The sequence below is a fragment of the Bubalus bubalis genome, chromosome 13, assembly GCF_019923935.1.
Source record: "Bubalus bubalis isolate 160015118507 breed Murrah chromosome 13, NDDB_SH_1, whole genome shotgun sequence".
In the NCBI taxonomy this organism is placed as follows: Eukaryota; Metazoa; Chordata; class Mammalia; order Artiodactyla; family Bovidae; genus Bubalus; species Bubalus bubalis.
The window spans coordinates 18,342,552-18,366,464 of record NC_059169.1 but is presented as its reverse complement, the minus strand read 5'-3'; the positions used below and the strand labels follow the sequence as shown (position 1 = coordinate 18,366,464).

Below are 23,913 nucleotides of genomic sequence, written 5' to 3'. Positions count from 1 at the left end.
GCATACTATATACTATTTCTCAAGTGAACCAGTGAAGTCTCTCAGTCGTGTGTGACTCTTTGCGACCCCGTGGACTGTAGCCTACCAAGCTCCCCCATCCATGGGATTCTCCAGGCAAGAATACTGGAGTGGGTTGCCATTTCCTTCTCCAGAGGATCTTCCCTACCTAGGGATCGAACCCGGGTTTCCCACACTGGAGGCAGACGCTTTAACTTCTGAGCCACCAGGGAAGCCCAAGACCTAATAAAATACAGCTATAAAATGATAGATAGGCTGTATAAAATTTGTATTGCAAATTTCAGAGAAACAGTTGTTTTGTTTGTGCTTTCTTCTTTCAGTATAAACAATCTATGTTTTGCCATTTTCTGTAGAAATTTCTGTTACTTGATGAGATGTCACAGTGCTACCCTCAGCTGCCATCAGATGGTAGAACAATTGTGGATGTGCAGGCATTTACAGCTTTTTGGGAAAAGGTAAGAAACCTTCCATTCCAAAATCGTGACTGCTAAAAGAAAACTGTGACATAGATTTACTGGAGAATTTTGAGATTTTACACATACTGTAAAATGTGACTTTCTCATTTACTGAGAATATGTTATAAAAATTCTCGGAATCAGGAATAAGGTTTACAATGAATGGAGATTAAGTGTAATAGCCTGAGGCATTTGACATGTTGCTTTTTTTCTCATTTTCTTTTTTTTATTTTTCTGATTTCCTGTCAACTTCTCTTTCTTTTTTTTTTAATTTAATTTAATTTAATTTTAAACTTTACATAATTGTATTAGTTTTGCCAAATATCAAAATGAATCCACCACAGGTATACGTGTGTTCCCCATCCTGAACCCTCGTCCCTTCTCCCTCCCCATACCATCCCTCTGGGTCGTCCCAGTGCACTAGCTCCAAGCATCCAGTATCGTGTATCGAACTTGGACTGGCAACTCGTTTCATACATGATATTTTACATGTTTCAATGCCATTCTTTGGGTAATAATCTTTTTCTCATTTTCAAGAGAGCTTTCAATGTATTAGCATGTGTTGAGCTTAAAGTATGTAAATTCTTCTTTTAATTTTTAGTTTATTTTTCATTATGTTTTATTACAGAGTATTAAATATAATTCCCTGTGCTATACAATAGGATCACCGTAAAAAAATATATAGAACATAAATACATTTTTTCATGAAAAGTGAAAGTTGCTCAGTCATGTCTGACTCTTTGTGACCCCATGGACTATACAGTTCATGATTATCTCTAGGGCAGAGTACTGGAGTGGGTAGCCTTTCCCTTCTCCAGGAGATCTTCCCAACCCATGGACTGAACCTAGGTCTCCCACATTGCAGGCAGATTCTTTACCAGCTGAGCCAGAAAAGCCAGATCTAATACTCTGGGCTGAAGGGTGAAGTGTTAATCACTTCAGCTGTGTCTGAGTCTTTGTGACCCCATGGACTATAGCCCACCAGGTGCCTCTATCCATGGGAATGGATACCCACTCCAGTATTTCTGTTCTTGTTCAGTAGCTCAGTAGTGTCCAGTTCTTTGCAACTCCAAGAACTGCAGCATGCCAGACTTCCCTGTCCTTCACCATTCTCCCAGAGCTTGTTCAAACTCATGTCCATCGAGTCAGTGATGCCATCCAACCATCTCATCCTCTGTCATCCCATTCTCCTCATACTTTCAATCTTTCCCAGCACCAGGGTCTTTTCCAATGAGTCAGCTCTTTGCATCAGGTGGCCAAAGTATTGGAGCTTCAGCTTCAGCATCAGTCCTTCCAATGAATGCTCAAGATTGATTTCCTTTAGGATTGACTGGTTTGATCTTATTGCTGGCCAAGGGACTCCCAAGAGTCTTCTCCAACACCACAGTTCAAAAGCATCAATTCTTCTGCACTCAGCCTTATTTATGGTCCAATTCTCACATCCATACATGACTACTGGAAAAACCATAGCTTTGACTATATGGACCTTTGTTGGCAAAGTAACGTCTCTGCTTTTTAATACACAGTTTAGGTTTGTCATAGCTTTTCTTCCAAGGAGCAAGCATTTTTAATTTCATGGCTGCAGTCACTGTCTGAAGTGATTTTGGAGCACAAGAAAATAAAATCTGCCACTGTTTCCACTTCCCCCCTTTCTATTTGCCATGAGGTGATGAAACCAGATGCCATGATCTTAGATTTTAGAATGTTGAGTTTTAGGCCAGTTTTTTCACTCTCCCCTCTCACTTCCATCAAGAGGCTCTTTAGTTCCTCTTCACTTTCTGCCATTAGAGTGGTATCACTTGCATGTTTGAGATTGTTGATATTCTGCCAGAATTCTAGATTCCATTTTGTGTTTCATCTGGCCTGGCATTTTGCATCATGTAGTCTGCATAAAAGTTAAATTAGCAGGGTGACAATATACAGCCCTGACGTACTCCTTTCCCAATTTGGAACCAGTCTGTTGTTCCATGTCTCATCCTAACTGTTTCCTCTTGACCTGTATACAGGTTTCTTAGGTGACAGGTAACATGATCTGGTATTCCCATCTGTTTATAAATTTTCCACAGTTTCTTGTGATCCACACAATTAAAGGCTTTAGCATAGTCAATGAAGCAGAAGTAGATGTTTCTCTGGAGTTCTCTTGCTTTTTCTGTGATCCAACAAATGTCAGCAATTTGATCCCTGGTTCCTTTGTCTTTTCTAAACCCAGCTTACACATCTAGAAGTTCTCTGTTCATGTACCGCTGAAGCCCAGGTTGAAGGATTTTGAACATTACTTTGCTAGCATGTGAAATGAGCACAACTGTGTGGTAGTTGGAACGTTCCTCTGTCCGTATGGGAATCTAATCAAAGAAGGAACCTTCCTAAAGTTAGCTAAAGCTGCCTCAAATCCCCAAAGAGATAAGATTTAATGAAGAGACCTCTAGGACACAGTATCTTAAAACAGGAAAGAGAAAAATGTGGGTTATATTTTGCATATCAGTTATGTTGACTATTGTTATCTTTTCCCCTTTGTAAAATAATTTGTTACTTTATTAAAATGGGTACATTTTTATAAACTTTAATTTGTAGGCATCAGAGACCCCAACCCTACAAGGCCTTTCCTTTACTGTCAGACCTGGTGAACTGTTAGCTGTGGTTGGACCTGTGGGCGCAGGAAAGGTAAGTTGTGATGCCTTTTGTCAGCTTGATGCAACTCCACAGCACCTGTTCAATCCTCAGAGTGGAGCCCAGAGCCGAGTGTGACTCAGTTTGAATTGAGTGTGTCTAAAACAGTGTTTCTCTAGGTGTGTTCCATGGAACACCCATTTTACAAGAAGGTTTCATGGCAAATAAATCAGGATAAATGCATATTGTCTTTTCCTTCTTGATGCTTCACATAGCCCAGTTGTGAATTGCTTGTGGGGAATTTGGATGTCTCAGTGAAGGAAATTATTTATGTGACAGCTGTTCAGGATGGACAGAGACAATGAGGACTCCTTTTCATCTGTGGACCCTCCAGGAAGTCTGGAGGTCATAAAGCTGTTCCCGGAAACTTTGAGTATTTCCTCCTGTGACTTGATGTGATCCTGTCGGTGCATGTAGAGTGAATGTGCAGCCATGTGCTGGAGATAAAGATACAGACGTGGGCAAGACCCCAACTCTCTGCCTTTCAGAGGCAACCAGGTTCTGGGGCGAGACAGGCATGCAGACATATTATTTCAGCCCAGTGTCGTGAGTGCTCTGATGGTGTGGATGCATACCACGTCTCTGTGATGTTAAAGATCTGAAGGGAATGTGCACATGCACAACAAACAACAAAACAACAACAAACAGCAAACAAACAACAAAATACAGAAATCTAAATGTGGGATGTGGGGTTCCCTGCTGGCTCAGTGGTATAAGAGTCCACCTGCCAATGCAGGAGACACAGGTTTGATCCCTGGTCTGGGAAGATCCCACATGTGGAGCAACTAAGCCCATGCACCATGACTATTGGGCCTGTGCTCTGGAGCCTGGGAGCTGCAGCTGCTGAAGCCTGCCCACTAGAGCCTGTGCTCCTTAACAAGAAAACCCCCATGCACTGCAATGAAGGCCCAGTGAAAACAAAAATAAATAAAATTAGAACTGTGGTACAGCAGAAACCAACACAATATTGTAAAAAATAAATAAAAAATAAATAAAATAAATCAAGATAAATAAAATTATTTTTAAATATGTGGGATGTGTGCACGAAAGGGTGCTGATTTCCTCGGTGATGGACTTTTGCTCTGCAGACACAGGTCATTTCAGAGTTCTTTCAGTTAATCATCTTTGATATATTCTTCACACATAGCTTTTTAAGAACAAGTGTTTGTCAAGTAAAAGATACCCAGATGCAAGAGCAACTAAATTAAACATCAGATACAAAATACACATCCTGCTGCGCTGCTCTGCTAGAGAAGGATGTTAACCTTCTTAATTACTCTTTCCTGAGTAGAACTTCATTTGAAGGATACCTGGGCAGAGTAGATTGTTTATACTGTTGTTATACTATATTCCCTGGTGGCTCAGATGGTAAAGTCTGCCTGCAGTGTGGGAGACCCAGGTTCGATCCCTGGGTTGGGGAGATCCCCTGGAGAAGGAAATGGCAGCCCATTCCAGTATTGTAACCTGGAAAATCCCATGGACAGAGTAGTCTGGCGGGCTACAATCCATGGGGTCGAAAGAGTTGGACACAACTAAGCGACTTCACTATACTATTAATATATTCCTTATCAGTCATTTTTTTCCTTGACTTTTTGTGTCATTTTCAATTGTTTTTTTTGGAATCAACTGTGAGGGCTGTACTTTATCCTGTTGAAGGAAAAGGTTCTATCCTGTATCAAGCACCAGGGTGGGGTTGGGTGTGCTGCACGGAGTGTTCCGCCCTGTGTGCTGCCTGTTCACGTGTGTGTGCTGCCGTCTGTTGCAGTCATCACTGTTGAGCGCTGTGCTGGGAGAGCTGCCCCCGAGCCAGGGGAAGGTCAACGTCCACGGGAGGATCGCGTATGTCTCTCAGCAGCCCTGGTTGTTTCCAGGAACTGTGAAGAGTAACATTTTATTTGGGAAGAAATATGAAAAAGAACAATATGAAAAAGTAATAAAGGCTTGTGCTTTGAAAGAGGTGAGTAATGACTTGTGAGTTGCATTTATTTGAATTTCAAATAATGATAGTGTTGATTTAAACTACAAGGTTTGTCAAAAGTTCTTTTTTAAAAAATGGAAAGATTTTTTGAATGTTGCTGAATTTTTAAAGTTGGTCTTCTGGGATTTTATGCAGGCATATTTACATATGCTGTCCTTTTAATGCTTATGGGATAATGACACTCACAGAATACCTTTTCCGGCGGGGGGAGGGGTTGTTTCAATCTGTGAAGTTTCATTAGCTTTTAACTTTTTTAATGGAAAGCTATAAAAACTTACAAAAACAGAGAGCACAGTGTAATGAACCCTTCATGTACCCACCCCTAGTTTCAGCCAGGATCAGCTGGTGGCCAGTCTCCCTGTATCTCTACCCCTGCCCTCTGCCAGCCCCACCCCCACCCAGAGTATTGTGGAGCAGATCCTAGACCTCAGATTAGTTCATCTGTAAACACTTCATTAGTTTTCTCTAAAATATAGTAAAGCCTTTTGGGGAAAAAATCACTATATTTCACCTGAAAAATACCTCAAGTTCCTGAATATTATCGACCTGCTAGTCTGTGTTGGCGTGTTTTTGATCATCTCACTGAGAAATCTCCTTCACCACTGTTTGAACCCACGTAAGGTCTGTCCCTGTACTTAGGTGATGCTTCCTTGTTCCCTTTCAGTCTGTGGGTGTCTCTCTCCACTTCATTTTTGACTAGTAATTTATTATTTAAGGAAACTGGAATGCTTTAATATTTCCTTTTAATACTGCATCATTTCACTGAGGGAGATTATTTTCAGAAATGGAGTTGGATTTCATAGAAATGGTGAGATGAAAGGTTTAACTGTATGTTGGGATTTAAATAAGATTAGTGAGTAAATGATGAGAACTAAACTTAACTGATAGGAGAATTCAATTTGGCGAAAAGAAAGGGAAAAAAGTAAATAACGTTAAATACTATGTTACTCTCTTGGATTATAAAAATCAGTGAATAATAGTATTGAAGGGCTCCCCACCACCCCCACCCCTGGGTTTTGTTCAGTGCAGTCTGGAATCCCACTATTCTCTTTTACTGTAAGGAAAAGACAGGGACAGATCTTCAAAGGTGTGGTGTTGAAGACTCCAAACCTGCTTTGTGAGGAAACGGTAATTCTCCTCGAACAGCATAGGATATATCAGGTGATCGTGTGCATGCTAAGTCACTTCAGTTGTGTCTGACTCTGCGGCCCTATGGACTGTAGCCTGGCAGGCTTATCTATCCATGGGATTCTCCAAGTAAGAATACTGGGTTGGGTTGCCATGCCTTCCTGCAGGGGATTTTCCTGACCTAGGGGTCAAACCCTCGTCTCTTATGTCTCCGGCATTGCCAGGTGGATTCACATCATTTGAACAAACAGAATTGCTTGTTTAATGGGCTTGTTTCTTTATTCTGGGTTCTTGTTCATGGGTGATTGTATGTTTGCGGAAATGATGTCAAATTAGCAGGAATGAGCTAGATTTTTATTAAATGGTGTCGATACCATGTAAGAAAAGAAGGGATAGCAAATGTAGAACAGTGAGAACAGTAGCTCCCATTTATTCAGAGTCCATGTGCAAAGCCTTTTTCTGTCTTTCATACGTGCATGTGCACACACATAATTTAGATTTATGAGTTATTCATTCTTTATGAGTGTCTTCGATGTTCCCATCCTCACTTTATAGTTAGTATAACTGAGGCCTGGAGCAATGAGACACCTTATCTCTACATTTGCAGCTCAAGTTCAGATCCCAGGGAGATGATGCTTTGCCACAGCCTCGTGGGGTGATTGGACCAGTAACACGGGCAGTGTTCTGGGGCTTTACCCTCCCTGGGGCATCCGTGCAGCACAGACTCTGGTGGGAAGGGGACCTGCAGGACTGGGCTGCACAGTGATTCTTCTGTATGTGATGTGACGTTTCTATAAACATGGACTGCTCTCCTGTTCGTGTGCGTAGTTGGGACATGGAGTTTGGGCCTCTCATGCCCAGCCCCTCCTTGGCAGAAAGGGAGGCCCAGAGTGGAGAAGTAGCGGAGAGGAGAGTTCTGGCCCCAGCTTCATCACTTGCCTGCTGTCACTCTGGACATGTCCAGTTACCTGCCTGGACCTCTGACGTTTCTGCAGCAAAATGAGAACATTGGGTCAGAGGGTTTCCAGGAGATTTTGTTGCTGCTCTGAAATGTCATGTATGACTCCGATTAATAAGAGGTCAGCAAAGGCTTTATGACACCTGAGAACTAGTTAGTAAGTTAAAAGAGCCTCTGCCTGTCTCCTTTTGGATTCCAGGTATCAGAGGATGGTCATAAGGCAATCATAGGAAATAGCAGCATCCTGGAGTTAGTCTGGCCTGCAGACACAGAGATGGCATGTGTGGTAGGAAAGGCTTGGCCAAGCTTCCCTCATAGCTCAGTTGGTAAAGAATGTACCTGTAATGCAGGAGACCTGAGTTCGATTCTTGGGTTGGGAATATCTGCTGGAGAAGGGATAGGCTACCCATTCCAGTATTCTTGGGCTTCCCTTGTGACTCAGCTGGTAAAGAATCCACCTGCAATGTGGGAGACCTGGGTTCAATCTCTGGTTTGGGAAGATGCCCTGGAGAAGGGAAAGGCTACCCACTTCAGTATTCTGACCTGGAAAATTCCATGGACTATATAGTCCATGGGGTTGAAAAGAGTCAGACAAAACTGAGCGACTTTCACTTTCACTTTGGAGAGAAACAGTCCTGGGTAGTAATTCCAGATATGTGTCTCAGTTTCCATTCTTATTAAATGGGGGAGGGTTGGGGTTACTGTAAAGGCTACAGAAAATGCCTGTGAAATGTAAAGAGACCAGAGTTTCAGTTAATGGTGGCTATTGTTACTATTCTAACCTTTTCCTCTCCATCCATTTATCCATCCATTGATCTTGCCTGGCAAATCCCATGGATGGAGGAGCCTGGTAGGCTGCAGTTCATGGGGTCTCTAGTGTCAGAGAGGACTGAGCGACTTCACTTTCACTTTTCACTTTCAGGTATTGGAGAAGGAAATGGCAACCCACTCCAGTGTTCTGGCCTGGAGAATCCCAGGGATAGGGGGAGCCTGGTGGGCTACCGTCTCTGGGGTCGCACAGAGTCGGACACAACTGAAGCGACTTAGCAGCAGCAGCAGCAACATAAATGTAATAAAGATTTCTCTTTACCCCTACATCCCCCAAATCTTGAAGGAAAAGCCATAAAAAAAGCAACATTTATTGTTTAAAAAATATTTATTTAAATTGGAAGATAATTACAATATTGTGATGATTTTTTCCATAGAGCAACATGAATCGGCCATGGGTATACATGTGTCCCCCTATACTGAACCCCCCTCCCACCTCCCTACCCACCCTATCCCACTGAATTGCCCCAGATTACTAGCTTTGGGTGCCCTGCTTCATGCATCAAACTTGCGTTGGTCATCTATTTTACTTATGGTACTGTACATGTTTCAATGCTATTCTCTCAAATTATCCCACCTTCGCCTTCTCACCTGAGTCCAAAAGTCTGTCCTTTACATCTGTGTCTCCTTTGCTACTCTGCATGTAGGATCTTCATTACTGTCTTTCTAAAAGCAACATTTTAATATAAAACATATGTTAGTAGCAACTAGATGTATTATACTAAATCTTATTGAAGTAACTCTTTAAGTTCATTGAGCTGAAAATTTTTCTGTAACAAAACAGGGAGACATGAAGTAATCAGAGGGCAATGTTGATTCAGGTTGATGACATCAACTCCAAGGTCTAGGAGTCAGAAGGTTCAGGAATTGAGTCCCAGTCACTCTATTGACCAGATGTTTGGTTTTGGGTTTTTTGATCCTTACAAGCCTGTTTCTTCATCTGTAAAATGGAGATAGTAAAACTATCAACCTCATGAGGTTTTTTTGAGGATGAAATGTGGTAATGATTTTAAAGCACCTGATTGCTAGGGACAAAACAAGTACTCTGTAAATGAGTTTTAAAATAAATTAATTTTTAATTATAAACTCAGCCAGATTCTGGAAAATTATATCCATAAATGTGACATGTAAGAAAGAAGTATTTAACTTCCATTGTTCAAGTTGATATTTCTATAGGTGCTCTACACATAGTACATTATGTAAATCAACAATAACAATATCCTGTTACCCAGTATAGTATGTAACATTTGTTACATGTTATCTTTAAGGCATTTGAAAATGTTTAGTGAACATGTATTTAAAGGTATCAAATTGATAAATTCTAGTTTAATATTTTTCCACATAGATCACTTACTTGGACATTTCTTTTCAGACTGCTTTGACAATCATCAGATAATAAGTTTATTGATATTTATATGTCTAGGTATAGAGGCCTTCAAGTTTTGAGTTACTTTATTGAGTTGTCTTCATTTCAAATATACCTCAGTCACCATCTGGGTGGCATGATGTGAAAGAGAAGAAGGCTCTGAACTGACATGAGCTGGTTCAGATTCCAGCTCTTCTGTTTAACATCTGGCCAGTGATGTGACCTCACTCACTCTCAGTTTCCTTAGTTGTGAAATGGGGCCAGTACTTACTGTGCATCTTGCTGTGAGGATTAGCGATAATGAGCATCAGGGTCCAGCACAGAGCTTCATGCACAGATCTTACCCCGCAGAAGCTGAGAGAAGCCATGTGCACATGTACAAATGATGGAGCAGAATAAGATGGTCCTTCATGAGAGATGAGAGATGAGAGATGAGAGCCTTGGCAACCCAGCAGGAAGAGAGATGAGTGCAGGATGGTTTCATGGGAGAGTGTGTTTGGGGTGAGGCTAGAAAATGGGCAGGATATTGATAGGCTGTGAGAGAAAGAGCAATTCCAAATGGAAGAAAAGCTGTGAAGGAAAGCAAGGCCTCCTGCTGTTTGACTCTGGAACCCAGCCCTCCTCTGCCAGGGCCTCACATCTGGCCCTCATTAACCATTTGCTTCTACTGTAAGTCTCCACCATTGCTGAAGGGCCCTTGATGTTCCTCTGGATGGATGGCACCAAACCAGTACCCGCCTTTTCCTAGTTTGCCTCTAGTTTGTGTGTCTGCTGTTCAGTGAGAATCAGTTACATTTTTGGGCTTCCCTGGTTGCTCAGACAGTAGAGAATCTGTCTGCAATGTAGGAAGACCTGGGTTCACTCCCTGGGTTGGAAAGATCCCTCGGAGAAGAAAATGACAACCCACTCCAGTATTCTTGCCTCGAGAATTCCATGGACAGAGGAGCCTGGTAGGCTACAGTCCATGGGATCACGGTATTGGACGTGACTGAGTGACTAACACTTACTTACTTAACTTAGAGGCAACAAATATGAATAAGAACATTTTCCTGTCAGTGGAAGGAACTGTAATATATACTCAGCTCAGGCTTTTCCCCTTTAATCGAATCAGAACACATTGGCTGAGAAATCAACTTGACTTGGTTTTACTTCAAATCCTCCAAAGTGTTTTTCCCCTTGGTGGCTTGTTCATATACAATGTGCAGAGTCAACAACACACTCAAAGTATTACTACCAGACTCAGAGATAATTTCTTGGGTCCTGGAAAGAGAGGCTGTGAGTGCTTTTTCTACAATGTGCTTAAGACTGCTGTATAACAATGTGGTGCTATTTTAAGAAGAAAACCATTTGAACAACATAAAATCAAAGCATAAAAACTAAGCATAACAGTTTGCAAGGACTGTGAACAGTGAAAGAGAGGCCAAGTAATTCTGTGTGGGGGCATGAGGCTGAGAACATAACACAGCTCATTTTTTCAATGAAAACCAAAAGCAAGATATGGTATTAATTTCTGAGCCCAAGAAAGAAAGAATGTGAGGTGATTATAAATTATTACAACAAAACATTTCCTGCCTTTCATCAGATGCACCTCCATTAAGATTTGAGTGAGTGGAGAACCTGTGTGTGCCTGTGTCTTTGTGGTGTCAGGGAGGGTTCGGATGGAGTCTCTTTCTTCTGTGGTGGTCATGTGCTTTTTATGTTACGATTCACACTGTAAACAGTGTCCTACTGTTGGCTTGGTGAGAAAATAGGGATCAGTCACCAACAGCAAGTTATAATCAACTCATGTCATTTTTTCATTTGTGGAGGTGTTCACACACTTGTTTAGATTCTCACAGCATCCTTGAGTTTAGAGACTCTGGTTTCCGCAGCACATTCTATAGCAGAGGAAAATGAGACTCAGGGAGGTCAAAGAACTTGTTTGTCATGGTGGCACCAGTGAGCTACTTGCTTTCTCCCCAGATTTGCTGCAGTAGAGACAGAGAAGTGAGGCCTTCACCTGCAGAAAGGTACTGATGTGCATCCTAGGTTGAGGCATGAGAGGTTTCAGTTCAGTTTAGTTCAGTCACTCAGTTGTGTCCGACTCTTTGCGACCCCATGAATTGCAGCATGCCAGGCCTCCCTGTTCATCACCAACTACCAGAGTTCACTCAGACTCGCATCCATTGAGTCAGTGATGCCATCCAGCCATATCATTCTCTGACGTCCCCTTTTCCTCCTGCCCCCAATCCCTCCCAGCATCAGAGTCTTTTCCAATGAGTCAGCTCTTCACATGAAGTGGCCAAAGTACTGGAGCTTTGGCTTTAGCAGCGTTCCTTCCAAAGAACACCCAGGACTGATCTCTTTCAGAATGGACTGCTTGGATCTCCTTGCAGTCCAAGGGACTCTCAGAAGTCTTCCCCAACACCACAGTTCAAAAGCATCAACTCTTCATCGCTCAGCTTTCTTCACAGTCCAACTCTCACATCCATACATGACTACTGGAAAAACAATAGCCTTGACTAGATGGACCTTTGTTGACAAAGTAATGTCTCTGCTTTTGAATATGCTATCTAAGTTGGGCATAACTTTTCTTCCAAGGAGTAAGTGTCTTTTAATTTCATGGCTGCAGTCACCATCTGCAGTGATTTTGGAGCCCAAAAAAATAAAGTCTGCTACTGTTTCCACTGTTTCCCCATCTATTTCCCATGAAGTGATGGGACCAGATGCCATGATCTTCATTTTCTGAATGTTGAGCTTTAAGCCAACTTTTTCACTCTCCTCTTTCACTTTCATCAAGAGGCTTTTGAGTTCCTCTTCACTTTCTGCCATAAGGGTGGTGTCATCTGCATATCTGAGGTTATTGATATTTCTCCCAGCAATCTTGATTCCAGCTTGTGTTTCTTCCAGCCCAGCAGTTTCTCATGATGTACTCTGCATATAAGTTAAATAAGCAGAGTGACAATGTACAGCATTGATGTACTCCTTTTCCTGTTTGGAACCAGTCTGTTGTTCCATGTCCAGTTCTAACTGTTGCTTCCTGATTTGCATATAGGTTTAGTAGATAAAAACTCCGAACAAACTCTGTCTATGACAGAATGTGCCAATTAATAATTACAGGCAACCTAAGACTTCTAATATAATACCATCGAAATTAAGTCTAAGGCAGAGGAACCAGGGATCAAATTCCCAACATCTGTTGAATTATAGAAAAAGCAAGAGAATTCCAGAAAAGCATCTACTTCTGCTTCATTGATATGATAAAGCCTTTCACTGTGCGGATCACAACAAAGGGTGGAAAATTTCTAAAAGAGATGGGAAACCAGACCACCTTACTGGCCTCCTGCAAAACCTGTATGCAGGTCAAGAAGAAACAGTTAGAACTGGATGTGGAACAACGGACTGATTCCAATTTGGGAAAGGAGTACAAGGCTGTATATTGTTACCCTGCTTATTTAACTTATATGCAGGGTACACCATGTGAAATGCCAGGCTGGATGAAGCATAAGCTGAAATAAAGATTGCTGAGAGAAATATCAATAATCTCAGATATGCAGATGACACCACCCTTATAGCAAAAAGTGAAGGGAAACTAAAGAGTCTCTTGATGAATGTGAAAGAGGAGAGTGAAAAAGTTGGCTTAACACTCAACATTCAAATACTAAGATCATGGCACCCAGTTCCATCACTTCATGGCAATAGATGGGGAAACAATGGTAACAGTGACAGACTTTATTTTCTTCGGCTCCAAAATCACTGTAGATGGTAACTGCAGTCATGAAATTAAAAACGTTTACTCCTTGGGAGAAAAGCTATGACAAATCTAGACAGCAAGTTAAAAGGCAGAGGTATTACTTTGCCAACAAAGTTCCGCCTAGTCAGGGCTATGGTTTTTTCGATAGTCATGTATGGATATGAGAGTTGGATCATAAAGAAAGCTGAGTGCAGAAGAATGGATGCTTTTGAACTGTGGTGTTGGAGAAGACTCTTGAGAGTCCCTTGGACTGCAAGGAGATCAAACATGTCAATTGTAAAGGAAATCAACCCTGACTATTCATTGGAAGGACTGATACTGAAGCTCCAATACTTTTACCACCTGATGGGAAGAACCAACTCATTAGAAAAGACCCTGATGCTGAAAAAGATTGAAGCCAGGAGGAGAAGTGGATGACAGAGGATGAGATGGTTGGATGGCATCCCGGACTCAGTGGACACGAGTTTGAACAAGCTCCACGAGATGGTAAATGAAAAGGAAGGCTGGAGTGCTGCATTCCATGGATCACAAAGAGTCAAACACAACTGAGTGACTGAACAACTTCTTAAGCCTGATTTCTATCACATCATTTTGGGAATGTACTTGTCAATTATTCTTTTTTCCCCATGGTACTCTGGGGAAAATAGGCTGCTTTGTCTATTTACTTCTTAAATAATATTCAAATATAACTTTTGATTATTCCCAGATCCTCAAGTTACAACTTTATTTCCTTCTTAGCTTTGAGTTTTTCCTGCTTTCACAGACAAGCATCTACTTAGTCCAGCTGATCTGCTGGGTGTCCTTTGAGCACACTGTTTCTTTCCTTTCGGTTTTCCTGCCCAGCTTGCTCTTTCTGCTCCCATTTCTTGTACAGACCTTGTCTGTCACTTACTTTAAGTATTACTGTGAAGACTTGGGTCTGGGTGTTATCCCTTCTCTCAAAGTGGGAAGCTGAGGCAGAGATCAGCAAAATGTCTTTTTAAGAGACACTCATTCCTTGATAAAAACAAGTCCTGTGCCTTCACCTCCTGGGCCACCAGCTCTCACACATGTGTCTCTAGCACAGACCTTCACACCTGCATGTACAACTGCAACATGACACCACTGGGAGGTCATCTCAGCTTGTCCATGAGCGGAGTTCCCTAAACCTGCATCCACCACCTTCCCTAACTCAGTAAATGGAGACCCTGTCCTTCCCCTTCCTCACCCCAACACACCACAATCTCCTCTTCTCTTACAGCCACACCCATCCTGTTAGCAGGTCTTTCAGACTCTGCCTTCAACATGTGCCTGGAGTGTGACCCCATCTCTCCATTCCCACTGCTCTCACTCTGGTCCTGACCACAGTCATCTCTCACCTCGATTACTCTGGTAGCCTCCTCACTTGTATCCACCCTCACCCTTCCCTACTTACTGTCTTTTTTCTGTAAAACACAGGAGTGATTCCTTAAAACCTCAAATAGGTCCGTCCTCCCCCCTCCTCTTCTTACTGGAGTGCCCCCAGGCTCCATCTTGCTGTGTCTCTGCCCTCACTCTCCTCATTCTTACTCAGCTCTGCTCTCCTCTCTCCTTGCTTGTCCTGAACACCTTGGGCATCTCCCCGTGGCCCCTGCACTTGCTCCTCCCTCTGTGTGGAGCAGCTTCTCCAGGTCTACCTGAGCCCCTCCCCCAGATCTGCTCACAGGGCTCTGAGCAGAGCCCTCCCCCCCAGTGTGGACTCACTTCCCTCCTTCACTCTCCATCCTCCTGAGCCAGCTTGCTTTTCCTTCTTGTCCTCAGTACTTGTGCTCAGGTAATTTTCCATATCGTCCATCTTCCATCATGGAAAGAAACTCTAGGAGCTTTGTTTGTTCACAACAGAATTCATTGTGCCCAGAGCAATGCCTGTCATAAAGTAGGTCCTCAGTAAATATCTGTTAAAATGGTCAAATGCATAGATGCTGTGCAAAACTACAGATTGAAAACAAATAAAAAACACTGAGACTTTTTTTTTTTAATGTTCAAGGTCACAGTTTAGTTACTCTGACTTATACCCACTGCTTTAGCTTCCCAGGTAGTTTGGTGGGAAGAATCCACCTGCCAGTGCAGGAGACACAGGAGACACTGATTCGATCCCTGGGTCAGGAAGATCTCCTAGAGGAGGAAACAGCAAACTGCTCCAGTGTTGTTGTCTGGAGAATCCCATGGACAGAGGAGCCTGACAAGCCCTAGTCCATGGGGTTACAAAGAGTTGAATACGTCTTAGCAGCTGAGCATGTATGCATGTTAATCAAATACTTGTATGAGGAACTAATGTGAAAAGTGTAAGATGGTAGTAGAACACATTTTATATCTTTTTCCCCTTTTCTATCTGTATAGGATTTACAGCTTTTGGAGAAGGAGATCTAACTGAGATAGGAGACAGAGGAACCCCGCTGAGTGAAGGACAGAAAGCCCGGGTCAGCCTCGCCAGGTAAGTGGGGTTTCAGTTGCCATCCTGCCCCTCTCCTCCACGGCTCCTAGTGGATGTGAGCACGCAGACCCCGCTCACCGGGTTGGGCTGTGTGAAGCAGGGTTTTGGCCCTTCCCTGGGGTTCTGGAAGGAACCTGGAGTTGTTGGATGCCATCACGATTCAGAGATAAGACCCAGGGAGTGTGAAGTGTCCTCTCCTGACATCTCTCTGTGTTTTCTAGAGCCATGTATCAGGACGCAGACATCTACCTCCTGGACGATCCGCTCAGCGCAGTGGATGCAGGAGTCAGCAGGCACTTGTTTGAACAGTGAGTTTGCTCCTGTTTTCTATTGTTTCTTCTTCCCAAGTGCCCTTCAAAGATGATGGAAGAGAGCTCAGAAAGGTCTTTATGCTCCAGGAGACTCAGCTCCCTCTGCCCTGGTGTCCCTCCCTTCCCTCCCTTCCCTCCACAGAAGATCTGTCGTAGAGAAATCTTGCCTTATGATGAGGTCAGGACAGGAACATACAGCAGGTGCTTCCAGTGTGTGGGGGCCAGTGGGGTCCGTGCTTTAGGGAGTGAGGGATAGATGGCAGTTTCCCTCCTGCTACTTGCAGTTGATTACCAGACACTTCGGGGGATCCAGATGCCAGGAATAAGAAAGATGATGTAGGGTTTTTAAATCAGAGCATGAGACTCTATAACCTGGTACTTGGCTGCCAGTTTCCTTCCTCCATCATTTGCTTAAGGCACTTTAGAAGAGATGTTTTCGTACTGACATAGGGCTTCAGTTGGAAAGACCCTGTTGGTTTATGCTTGTTATTCTATCACTTTGGAAATAAAGTCTTTATTAAGTCTAGATTTAATAAAGACTAGAACTTGAGAATCATTTATTCCACATTGAGTATGATTTCAATCATTTCATGTTATTTCATGGACACTTACTAGAATTAATACTTAGACCTACAATGTAGAGTCACCTATAATCTAGCTTAAGTCTTGACTCTCATTCCTGTTTCTAAAATGTAGAACTTGTCAGTGGCTCCTGGTTGGCTACACAATGACTAAAGTAGAACAACTCTGATTCTTTTCTGTGTATAATGTGTCCTAACACACACCACTGAGGCCTCTTATGGAGTCTAGACTGGCCTTTTTGAAAGCCTTGCAAACTTGTTTTTTTCCTAAAACAGCCTCCACATCTCCCCCACGGTCAGGTCGCTTGCTGTTGTTCACTTTGTTAAAGCCAATGAGCCTTCCAGATGCGCTTATAAATACCCTGCACTTATAAACACCCTCTGTGTGCACTGAGATCAATGCCTTACTGAATATAACCTCTTAGTTTACAAGGAGGACAGTTAGCCAGGAGAAGGGAAGGACCTCACTAAGCAGAATAAGGGAGAAGAGGATGCCCAGCTCTCATTCCTGCCTCTGAGGAACCTATCTCTATGTGGAGATTGTTAAGACAGATGCCTGAGAAAAGCTCAGCAGAGTCAGGGTTTAGAGGGTTTTAATACAGGATAGTAAGTGCTGACAGAGAAGGCAACGGCAACCCACTCCAGTACTCTTGCCTGGAAAATCCCATGGACGGAGGAGCCTGGTAGGCTGCAGTCCATGGGGTCGCTAAGAGTTGGACACGACTGAGGGACTTCACTTTCACTTTTCACTTTCATGCATTGGAGAATGAAATGGCAACCCACTCCAGTGTTCTTGCCTGGAGAACCCCAGGGATGATGGAGCCTGGTGGGCTGCCGTCTGTGGGGTCGCACACATGACTGAAGTGACTTAGCAGCAGCAGCAGTAAGTGCTGAATGTAAAGTGGAAGTGGCAGCTGGAGACTTTCACTGAAGTTGGAAAGCTCCCTGTGCCCGGGCTGGGCGGGCAGTGCCCTGGGGGCCTGCAGGCTGACCAGGTGCATGGAGGCTGAGAAGAGACCCAGTCCTTTGCTGAAGCAAGAGTAGAAAATCAGGTATGGAGGGAGGAGGAAGCAGGGCTGTGAGAACAGCAGGCACGTCCTCACCTGGAGGAGGTGGAGTGTGCAGCAGGGAGAAGCTGGAAATTCTTTCTGCCAGGTTCTGTGTTAGTTTCTAGGACTGTGTCTGTCCAGGCTGCTCTCACAGGAGACCAGTGCTTGGTGGCTTAGAAATAACAGAAGTTTTTCTCTCATGGTTTTGGAGGCTGGGAAAGTCCAAGTCAGGGTGCTGAAAGATTCAGTCTGCTAGAGTCCGATTCCTGCGGCCTCACGTGGTGGCAGAGGTGAGGGAGCCATGTGGTTCCTTTTATCAGGGCACTAATCCCTTTCATTCAGGCTCCATCCTCATGACCTGGTCCCTCCCGATGGCCCCACCTCCTATTACCAACACAGTGGGGATTAGGTCTCAATGTATGACTTTTGAGGAGAAAAGCATTCAGTCTATAGCAAGTTGTCACAGATGGGGGTGCAAAGAATAGAAATTAAATTTCTCACATTTCTTGAGGCTACAGGTTCAAGGTGTGGGTGGTTTGGTTTCTCCTGAGACCTCTCTCCTTGGCTTCTGACCACATGCCCCTTGCTGTGTCCTCACACAGTCGGGGTTTTCTCTAGTAGCAGTGAGCAGGGGCTACTCTCTAGCTGTGATGCATGGACTTCTCATTGTGGTGGCTTCTCTCATTGCAGAGCCCAGGCTTTATCATGTGTGGGCTTAGTAGTTGCGGTTCTGGGCCCCAGAGCACAGGCTCAGTAGTTGTGGCGCATGGGCTGAGGTGCTTTGCACATGTGGGAGCTTCCTGGACCAGGGAGGGATCCCGTGTCTCCTGCACTGGCAGGTGGATTCTTTGCCACTTAGCCAGCAGGGAAGCCCCCATTTGTATATTTTTGCTTATATGTCTGTTGCCTTAGGAGACTGACCTAAGAAAACATTGGTATAATTTATGTCACAGAATGTTTTGCCTATAATCTCTACTGGGAGTTTTATGGTGTCACATCTTATGATTAAGTATTTAAGCCATTTTGAGTTTATTTTTGTGCATGGTGGGGGTGTGTTCTAACTTTATTGATTTCATGCTTGTGTCTCTGTCCTTGTATCTTAGTCTCTTCATCTAAGCATACCAGTCAGATTAGATTAGATTCAGTATAATTAAGGGTAATGATTACCTTTTTAAAGTCCATGACACCAAATTCTAAGGTACTGACTACTAAGGTGACAACATATGAATCTGAGGGGATGTGATTGATTTACAGCAGGTCCAGAATAGCAAAGTAGAGACTTCAGCAGAGTCAGCAAATGAGAGAGGGAGGCCTGTGAGGAGCTCTGGGCTCTGGACACTAGGAGCTGGCTAGAAGCTGGGATTCCACATCCACTAAGTGAGCGTTGTTAGACTTTGGTGGAACCTGCCCTTGTATAAAACATGCTTAGTGTTGGGGTGATAAAAGAGTGGTGGAGATGGATGGTGATGGTTGCACATCAGTGTGAATGTACTTAATGCCGCTGACTTGTATGCTTAAAACAGCAGAAACAGTAAATTTCATGTTAGGTATATTGTAACACACATACAAACCTGAATAGTGGCACAGAATCCTTGAGAACAAGAGGCAACAGGGCAGATGACACATGGCATGGTCTCCAGCTCTCTGATCTGACCCCCCTTTCCCAGCCTCTCCCGTTCATGCCTTGATGAATTTTCCCTTAGAGAAGTGCCTGTGTCTTGCCATGAGTTCAATGACAAGAGCTCGTGCTGTGACAGTGATTCCCCACCCCCACCCTCCTGGCATCATGAGTAGCTCAGCCTCCTTGTTCCCAGCACCCGACCCTGAGTTCACAAATGTGTGTCACCCCGTCTTGTGTGCATCTGCACAAGTTCTCCATCAAGGCAGGAACAGATTCTGCTGGTCATTGCATCCATGTCACAGGGAAGGAGAGCAAGGCATTTTGGTGCTAAGGACAGTGTGCTGATCACAGAAGTTCTCCTGAGTTCTTTTTAAAACACTGGAGATAATTATAAAATCCTCTCAAATATTTTGAGTATACCGCTTTGGATATATACTTGATAGAAGCAAGCTTAAGACTTGTTTTTAAACCACATTCTCTCAGTTCTGTTCAGTTCAGTTTAGTCTTCAATCGTGTCCAACTCTTTGCGACCCCATGAACTGCAGCAAGCAGGCCTCCCTGTCCATCACCAACTCCCAGAGTTCACTCAGACTCACATCCATCGAGTCAGTGATGCCATCCAGCCATCTCATCCTCTGTTGTCCCCTTCTCCTGCCCCCAATCCTCCCAGCATCAGAGTCTTTTCCAATGAGTCAACTCTTCGCATGAGGTGGCCAAAGTACTGGAGTTTCAGCTTTAGCATCATTCCTTCCAAAGAACACCCAGGACACGCTCCTTTAGAATGGACTGGTTGGATCTCCTTGCAGTCCAAGGGACTCTCAAGAGTCTTCTCCAACACCACAGTTCAAAAGCATCAATTCTTCGGCGCTCAGCTTTCTTCACAGTCCAACTCTCGCATCCATACATGATGACTGGAAAAACCATAGCCTTGATTAGACGAACCTTTGTTGGCAAAGTAATGTCTCTGCTTTTCAATATGCTATCTAGGTTGGTCATAACTTTCCTTCCAAGGAGAAAGTGTCTTTTAAATCATGACTGCCATCACCATCTGCAGTGATTTTTGAGCCCCCCAAAATAAATTCTGACACTGTTTCCACTGTTTCCCCATCTATTTCCCAGAAATGATGGGACCAAATGCCATGATCTTAGTTTTCTGAATGTTGAGCTTTAAGCCAACTTTTTCACTCTCCTCTTTCACTTTCATCAAGAGGCTTTTGAGTTCCTCTTCACTTTCTGCCATAAGGGTGGTGTCATCTGCATATCTGAGGTTATTAATATTTCTCCCGGCAATCTTGATTCCAGCTTGTGCTTCTTCCAGCCCAGCGTGTCTCATGATGTACTCTGCATATAAGTTAAATAAGCAGGGTGACAATATACAGCCTTGATGTACTCCTTTTCCTATTTGGAACCAGTCTGTTGTTCCATGTCCAGTTCTAACTGTTGCTTCTTGACCTGCATATAGGTTTCTCAAGAGGCAGGTCAGTGGTCTGGTATTCCCATCTCTCAGAATTTTCCACAGTTTATTGTGATCCACACAGTCAAAGGCTTTGGCATAGTCAATAAAGCAGAAATAATGTTTTTCTGGAACTCTCTTGCTTTTCCATGATCCAGCAGATGTTGGCAATTTGATCTCATTCTCTAGGGAAACTTAAAGCAGAGAGCGTGAAAGCAATTTAGGAAACCACTCAGCAGCAACTGGAGAGTGTTTTCAAGTCAGAGAATTGGATGAACATATGCTGTGAGATATGGTGGTTGTGTGGAAGCTTAGTCATGGGGAGGGTTTTGTATTACAAATGAATGACTCACATGTCTGCTTGCCATTAACAGTTTCCTTCAGTCATGAATTTATATCCAAGGTCATTGAGGCTCATGACTTTTATAGCTTTATGCTGTGAACACAGTGATTCTATCAGCTACAGAAGGTGAGGGCCTTATGTGAAGTGATGCAGTCTCATCTGTGTCCAGTCATGGATCCCATCCTGGTTCAGCCCCACATCACTAGACCCCTGCCTCCTGCATCATCAGATCTTGGGGTCTGTCTGATAAGACTCCCACGCTGCTGTCTACACAGCTCACCCTCTTGTCTACACAGCTCACCCACCTGCTCCAGCCCTTGATGGATACACCTCCCCACCACCACCACCACCTTCATAAAGCAGCTCCAGGTCCTTAAACAAACAGGCTTCCTTGCTGTCTGCTCCCATCAGCCTTTCCAGTTCGTCCCCACACCCATCGGTGTCCAGCTGGCTGGCTCTGTGGGGGTCCTTTCTCACCCTGTCTGTCTGTACACACCGGTCCCTCTGTCCCAGAGCCAGGGAGCAGTGCGCCAGGACACAGAAGGAAGGTGGAGGATGGGACCTGCCATTCCCTCCTGCCTCCAGGGGGCGCCCGTGCCCTCTGTCTGCCCACAGCCCTCAGTGGGTGCACTTGACCATTTATGAGTCCCCCTGCCACCCGCTGTAGCTCAGTTTGCAAAGAATCTGCCTGCAGTGCAGGAGACCCGGGTTCGACTTCTGGGTCGGGAAATCCCCTGGAGAAGGAAATGGCAACCCGCTCTAGTATTCTTGCCTGGAAAATCTCATGGACAGAGGAGCCTGTCGGGCTACAGTCCATGGGATTGCAAGAGTCAGACACGACTTAGCCACTAAACCACCACCACCACCTGCCACCCATAAACTATGAATGCAGGAAGACACCTCAGCCCAGCCTGTTCTTTCCAAGGAACTCTGCACCTGCTGTGCCTTCTTCCAGGATGTTTCCCCACTTAGTCTCAGGGCTCCCGTGTCTCCACATCTAAGACAGCAGCTGCCCTTCTTTTTCCTTCAGAGCACAGGTCACAGCCCAATAGTGGGTTTTTTATGCTTGCTCACTGTGTCCTCTACACGGTGCAGAGTATTGTCTTCCATCTTGACCTATATGTGGATCCTCAGCACTTAGGACAGTGCCTGGCTCCTCAGCAAACCTCTGCCGATTGAATGAACGGAGGTGGGGCCTCTGTCTTACTTGTATCACCTCCAGCGCAAGATGCGTCCCCTTTTAATAGAGCCCTTATATAGGATTATATGTGGGATTATAGGATTAACACAGACTATATTGGAATAACTGTTATACAACTGGTTGCTGACTCAGTCATTTCTATGGCATGACTTGGAAATCTTTAAAAACTTGGAAATAGTGTATTCTTCTCGTGATTTGGATAAAAGCATCATTTAGGAAAAATTCAAAGCCATTAACTGATCTCTTCATTGTAATTATTTGTATTACCTCATCTGTGATGGGATGTTAGGAAGAAAACATCTTAAAACTTTTGGGTTGGTTCATCTTGGACACAATACCCTGTCAGATTTGATTAACATCCACCTTTAGAGATTATTGGCAGGTAATTAATTAAGGAGAAACAATTCTGATTCAGTATTAAGTTTTTAGTACTAAGTTTGAACAAGTTTTAGTCAAGAAACTTAGGTATGAACACTGAACTAACACATGTCAAAGTAAAAAGAATCCTTTTAGACTTAGCAAAGGGATGGTGTGTGTGTTTACATCCCAGGGTCTTATTTCTGATCATAGACTCAGTGCCCACAGTGTCCCTTAAGAGTTTTCTGACCTGAGCCATGACGCTCGTGGCTAGGGAAGAGTGGAAAAGAAAGCTGACATTTGCTGAGTAGATTGGTGGTTTGATTTCTCAGAACACATGGGTGAGTTGTAATTGATGTTCTAAGGTGAAGAAACTGAGGTTTAGTCACTTGTCTGATGTCGTCTGTCTCATGAGAGGGACTGAGCTGCAGTCTGCTGCCTCCAGACTCTATCTGACTCACTCACAGGCTGAGCTCTGGCCCAGGTTCCTGAGATTTGTTCTGCAAGGGCCTTGGGCTCCCAGAGTACCTGCCTGGAGCCCCCGGCTCACCCACTTGCTTCCCTGGAGGGGTTGTGGACCCTGTGGAATGACACTGGGCCTGAGTCCCTTGGGGTCTACATTTGAAATGTAGGAGTAGTTTTTTTTTTTTTTTTTTAAACTGTGAAAACAATTTAAGGTTGAATAGTGAGGGGTGTTGGAGAAGGCAATGGCAACCCACTCCAGTACTCTTGCCTGGAGAATCCCATGGACGGAGGAGCCTGGTAGGCTGCGGTCCATGGGGTCGCTAGGAGTCAGACACCACTGAGTGACTTCACTTTCACTTTTCACTTCCAAGCATTGGAGAAGGAAATGGCAACCCACTCCAGTGTTCTTGCCTGGAGAATCCCAGGGACGGGGGAGCCTGGTGGGCTGCCGTCTATGGGGTCGCACAGAATTGGACACAACTGAAGCGACTTAGCAGCAGCAGCAGTGAGGGGTGTCTTGACTAAGAGAACTGGTGGGTGCTCTGAGCCATTGGGTGATTTCCACTGTGATTTGGGCCGTTTGGATTCTGTTCTTTTACTTTCATAGGTGGAAGGTGTTCACTCCAAATGAAAGAAGACTTGCTTCCTGAATGGAATTGGGAATATTGTAGTGACTGATAGAGGCCACTCTGGCATTCATTTTCTATCTAACATTCTTTGGGAACAAGTGTCTAGCAAATGCACTCTGGCAAAGATTACCAAGAATCTATTAATTTTTTGTTGTGAATATTTGCCTCATTAATTATAAATAATCACCTAGAAAGCTGTCTAAGAATGTACACATTTTTAAATGACATGGATCCCTTTTCTCGCATTCCCAGATAGAAATAAAATAGTGTTTTAGTTTAGTCAAGTTTTGAAATCTCAGTATTACTCATTGTTTTCCTTA

At 43.9% G+C, this 23,913-nt stretch overlaps 3 protein-coding genes across 5 annotated transcripts in view; all 3 read left to right on the top strand.

Moving 5' to 3' along the window:
• Window positions 1-8,345, top strand: part of LOC123464558 (ATP-binding cassette sub-family C member 4-like) — a 48,012-nt gene extending 39,667 nt beyond the window's left edge. Inside the window, exons 9-12 of the mRNA XM_045162469.1 lie at window positions 372-473; window positions 3,045-3,134; window positions 4,906-5,097; window positions 8,127-8,345. Coding sequence (XP_045018404.1) covers window positions 372-473; window positions 3,045-3,134; window positions 4,906-5,097; window positions 8,127-8,330 — 588 coding nt within the window. The 3' untranslated portion in view covers window positions 8,331-8,345. The remainder of the gene's footprint in view (window positions 1-371; window positions 474-3,044; window positions 3,135-4,905; window positions 5,098-8,126) is intronic.
• The window catches only part of LOC123464831 (ATP-binding cassette sub-family C member 4-like), an 891,549-nt gene that overhangs the window by 102,796 nt on the left and 764,840 nt on the right, over window positions 1-23,913 (top strand). The gene's annotated exons all lie outside the window — the stretch shown is intronic.
• LOC123464828 (ATP-binding cassette sub-family C member 4-like) overlaps window positions 1-23,913 on the top strand; it is a 293,559-nt gene that overhangs the window by 171,727 nt on the left and 97,919 nt on the right. The gene's annotated exons all lie outside the window — the stretch shown is intronic.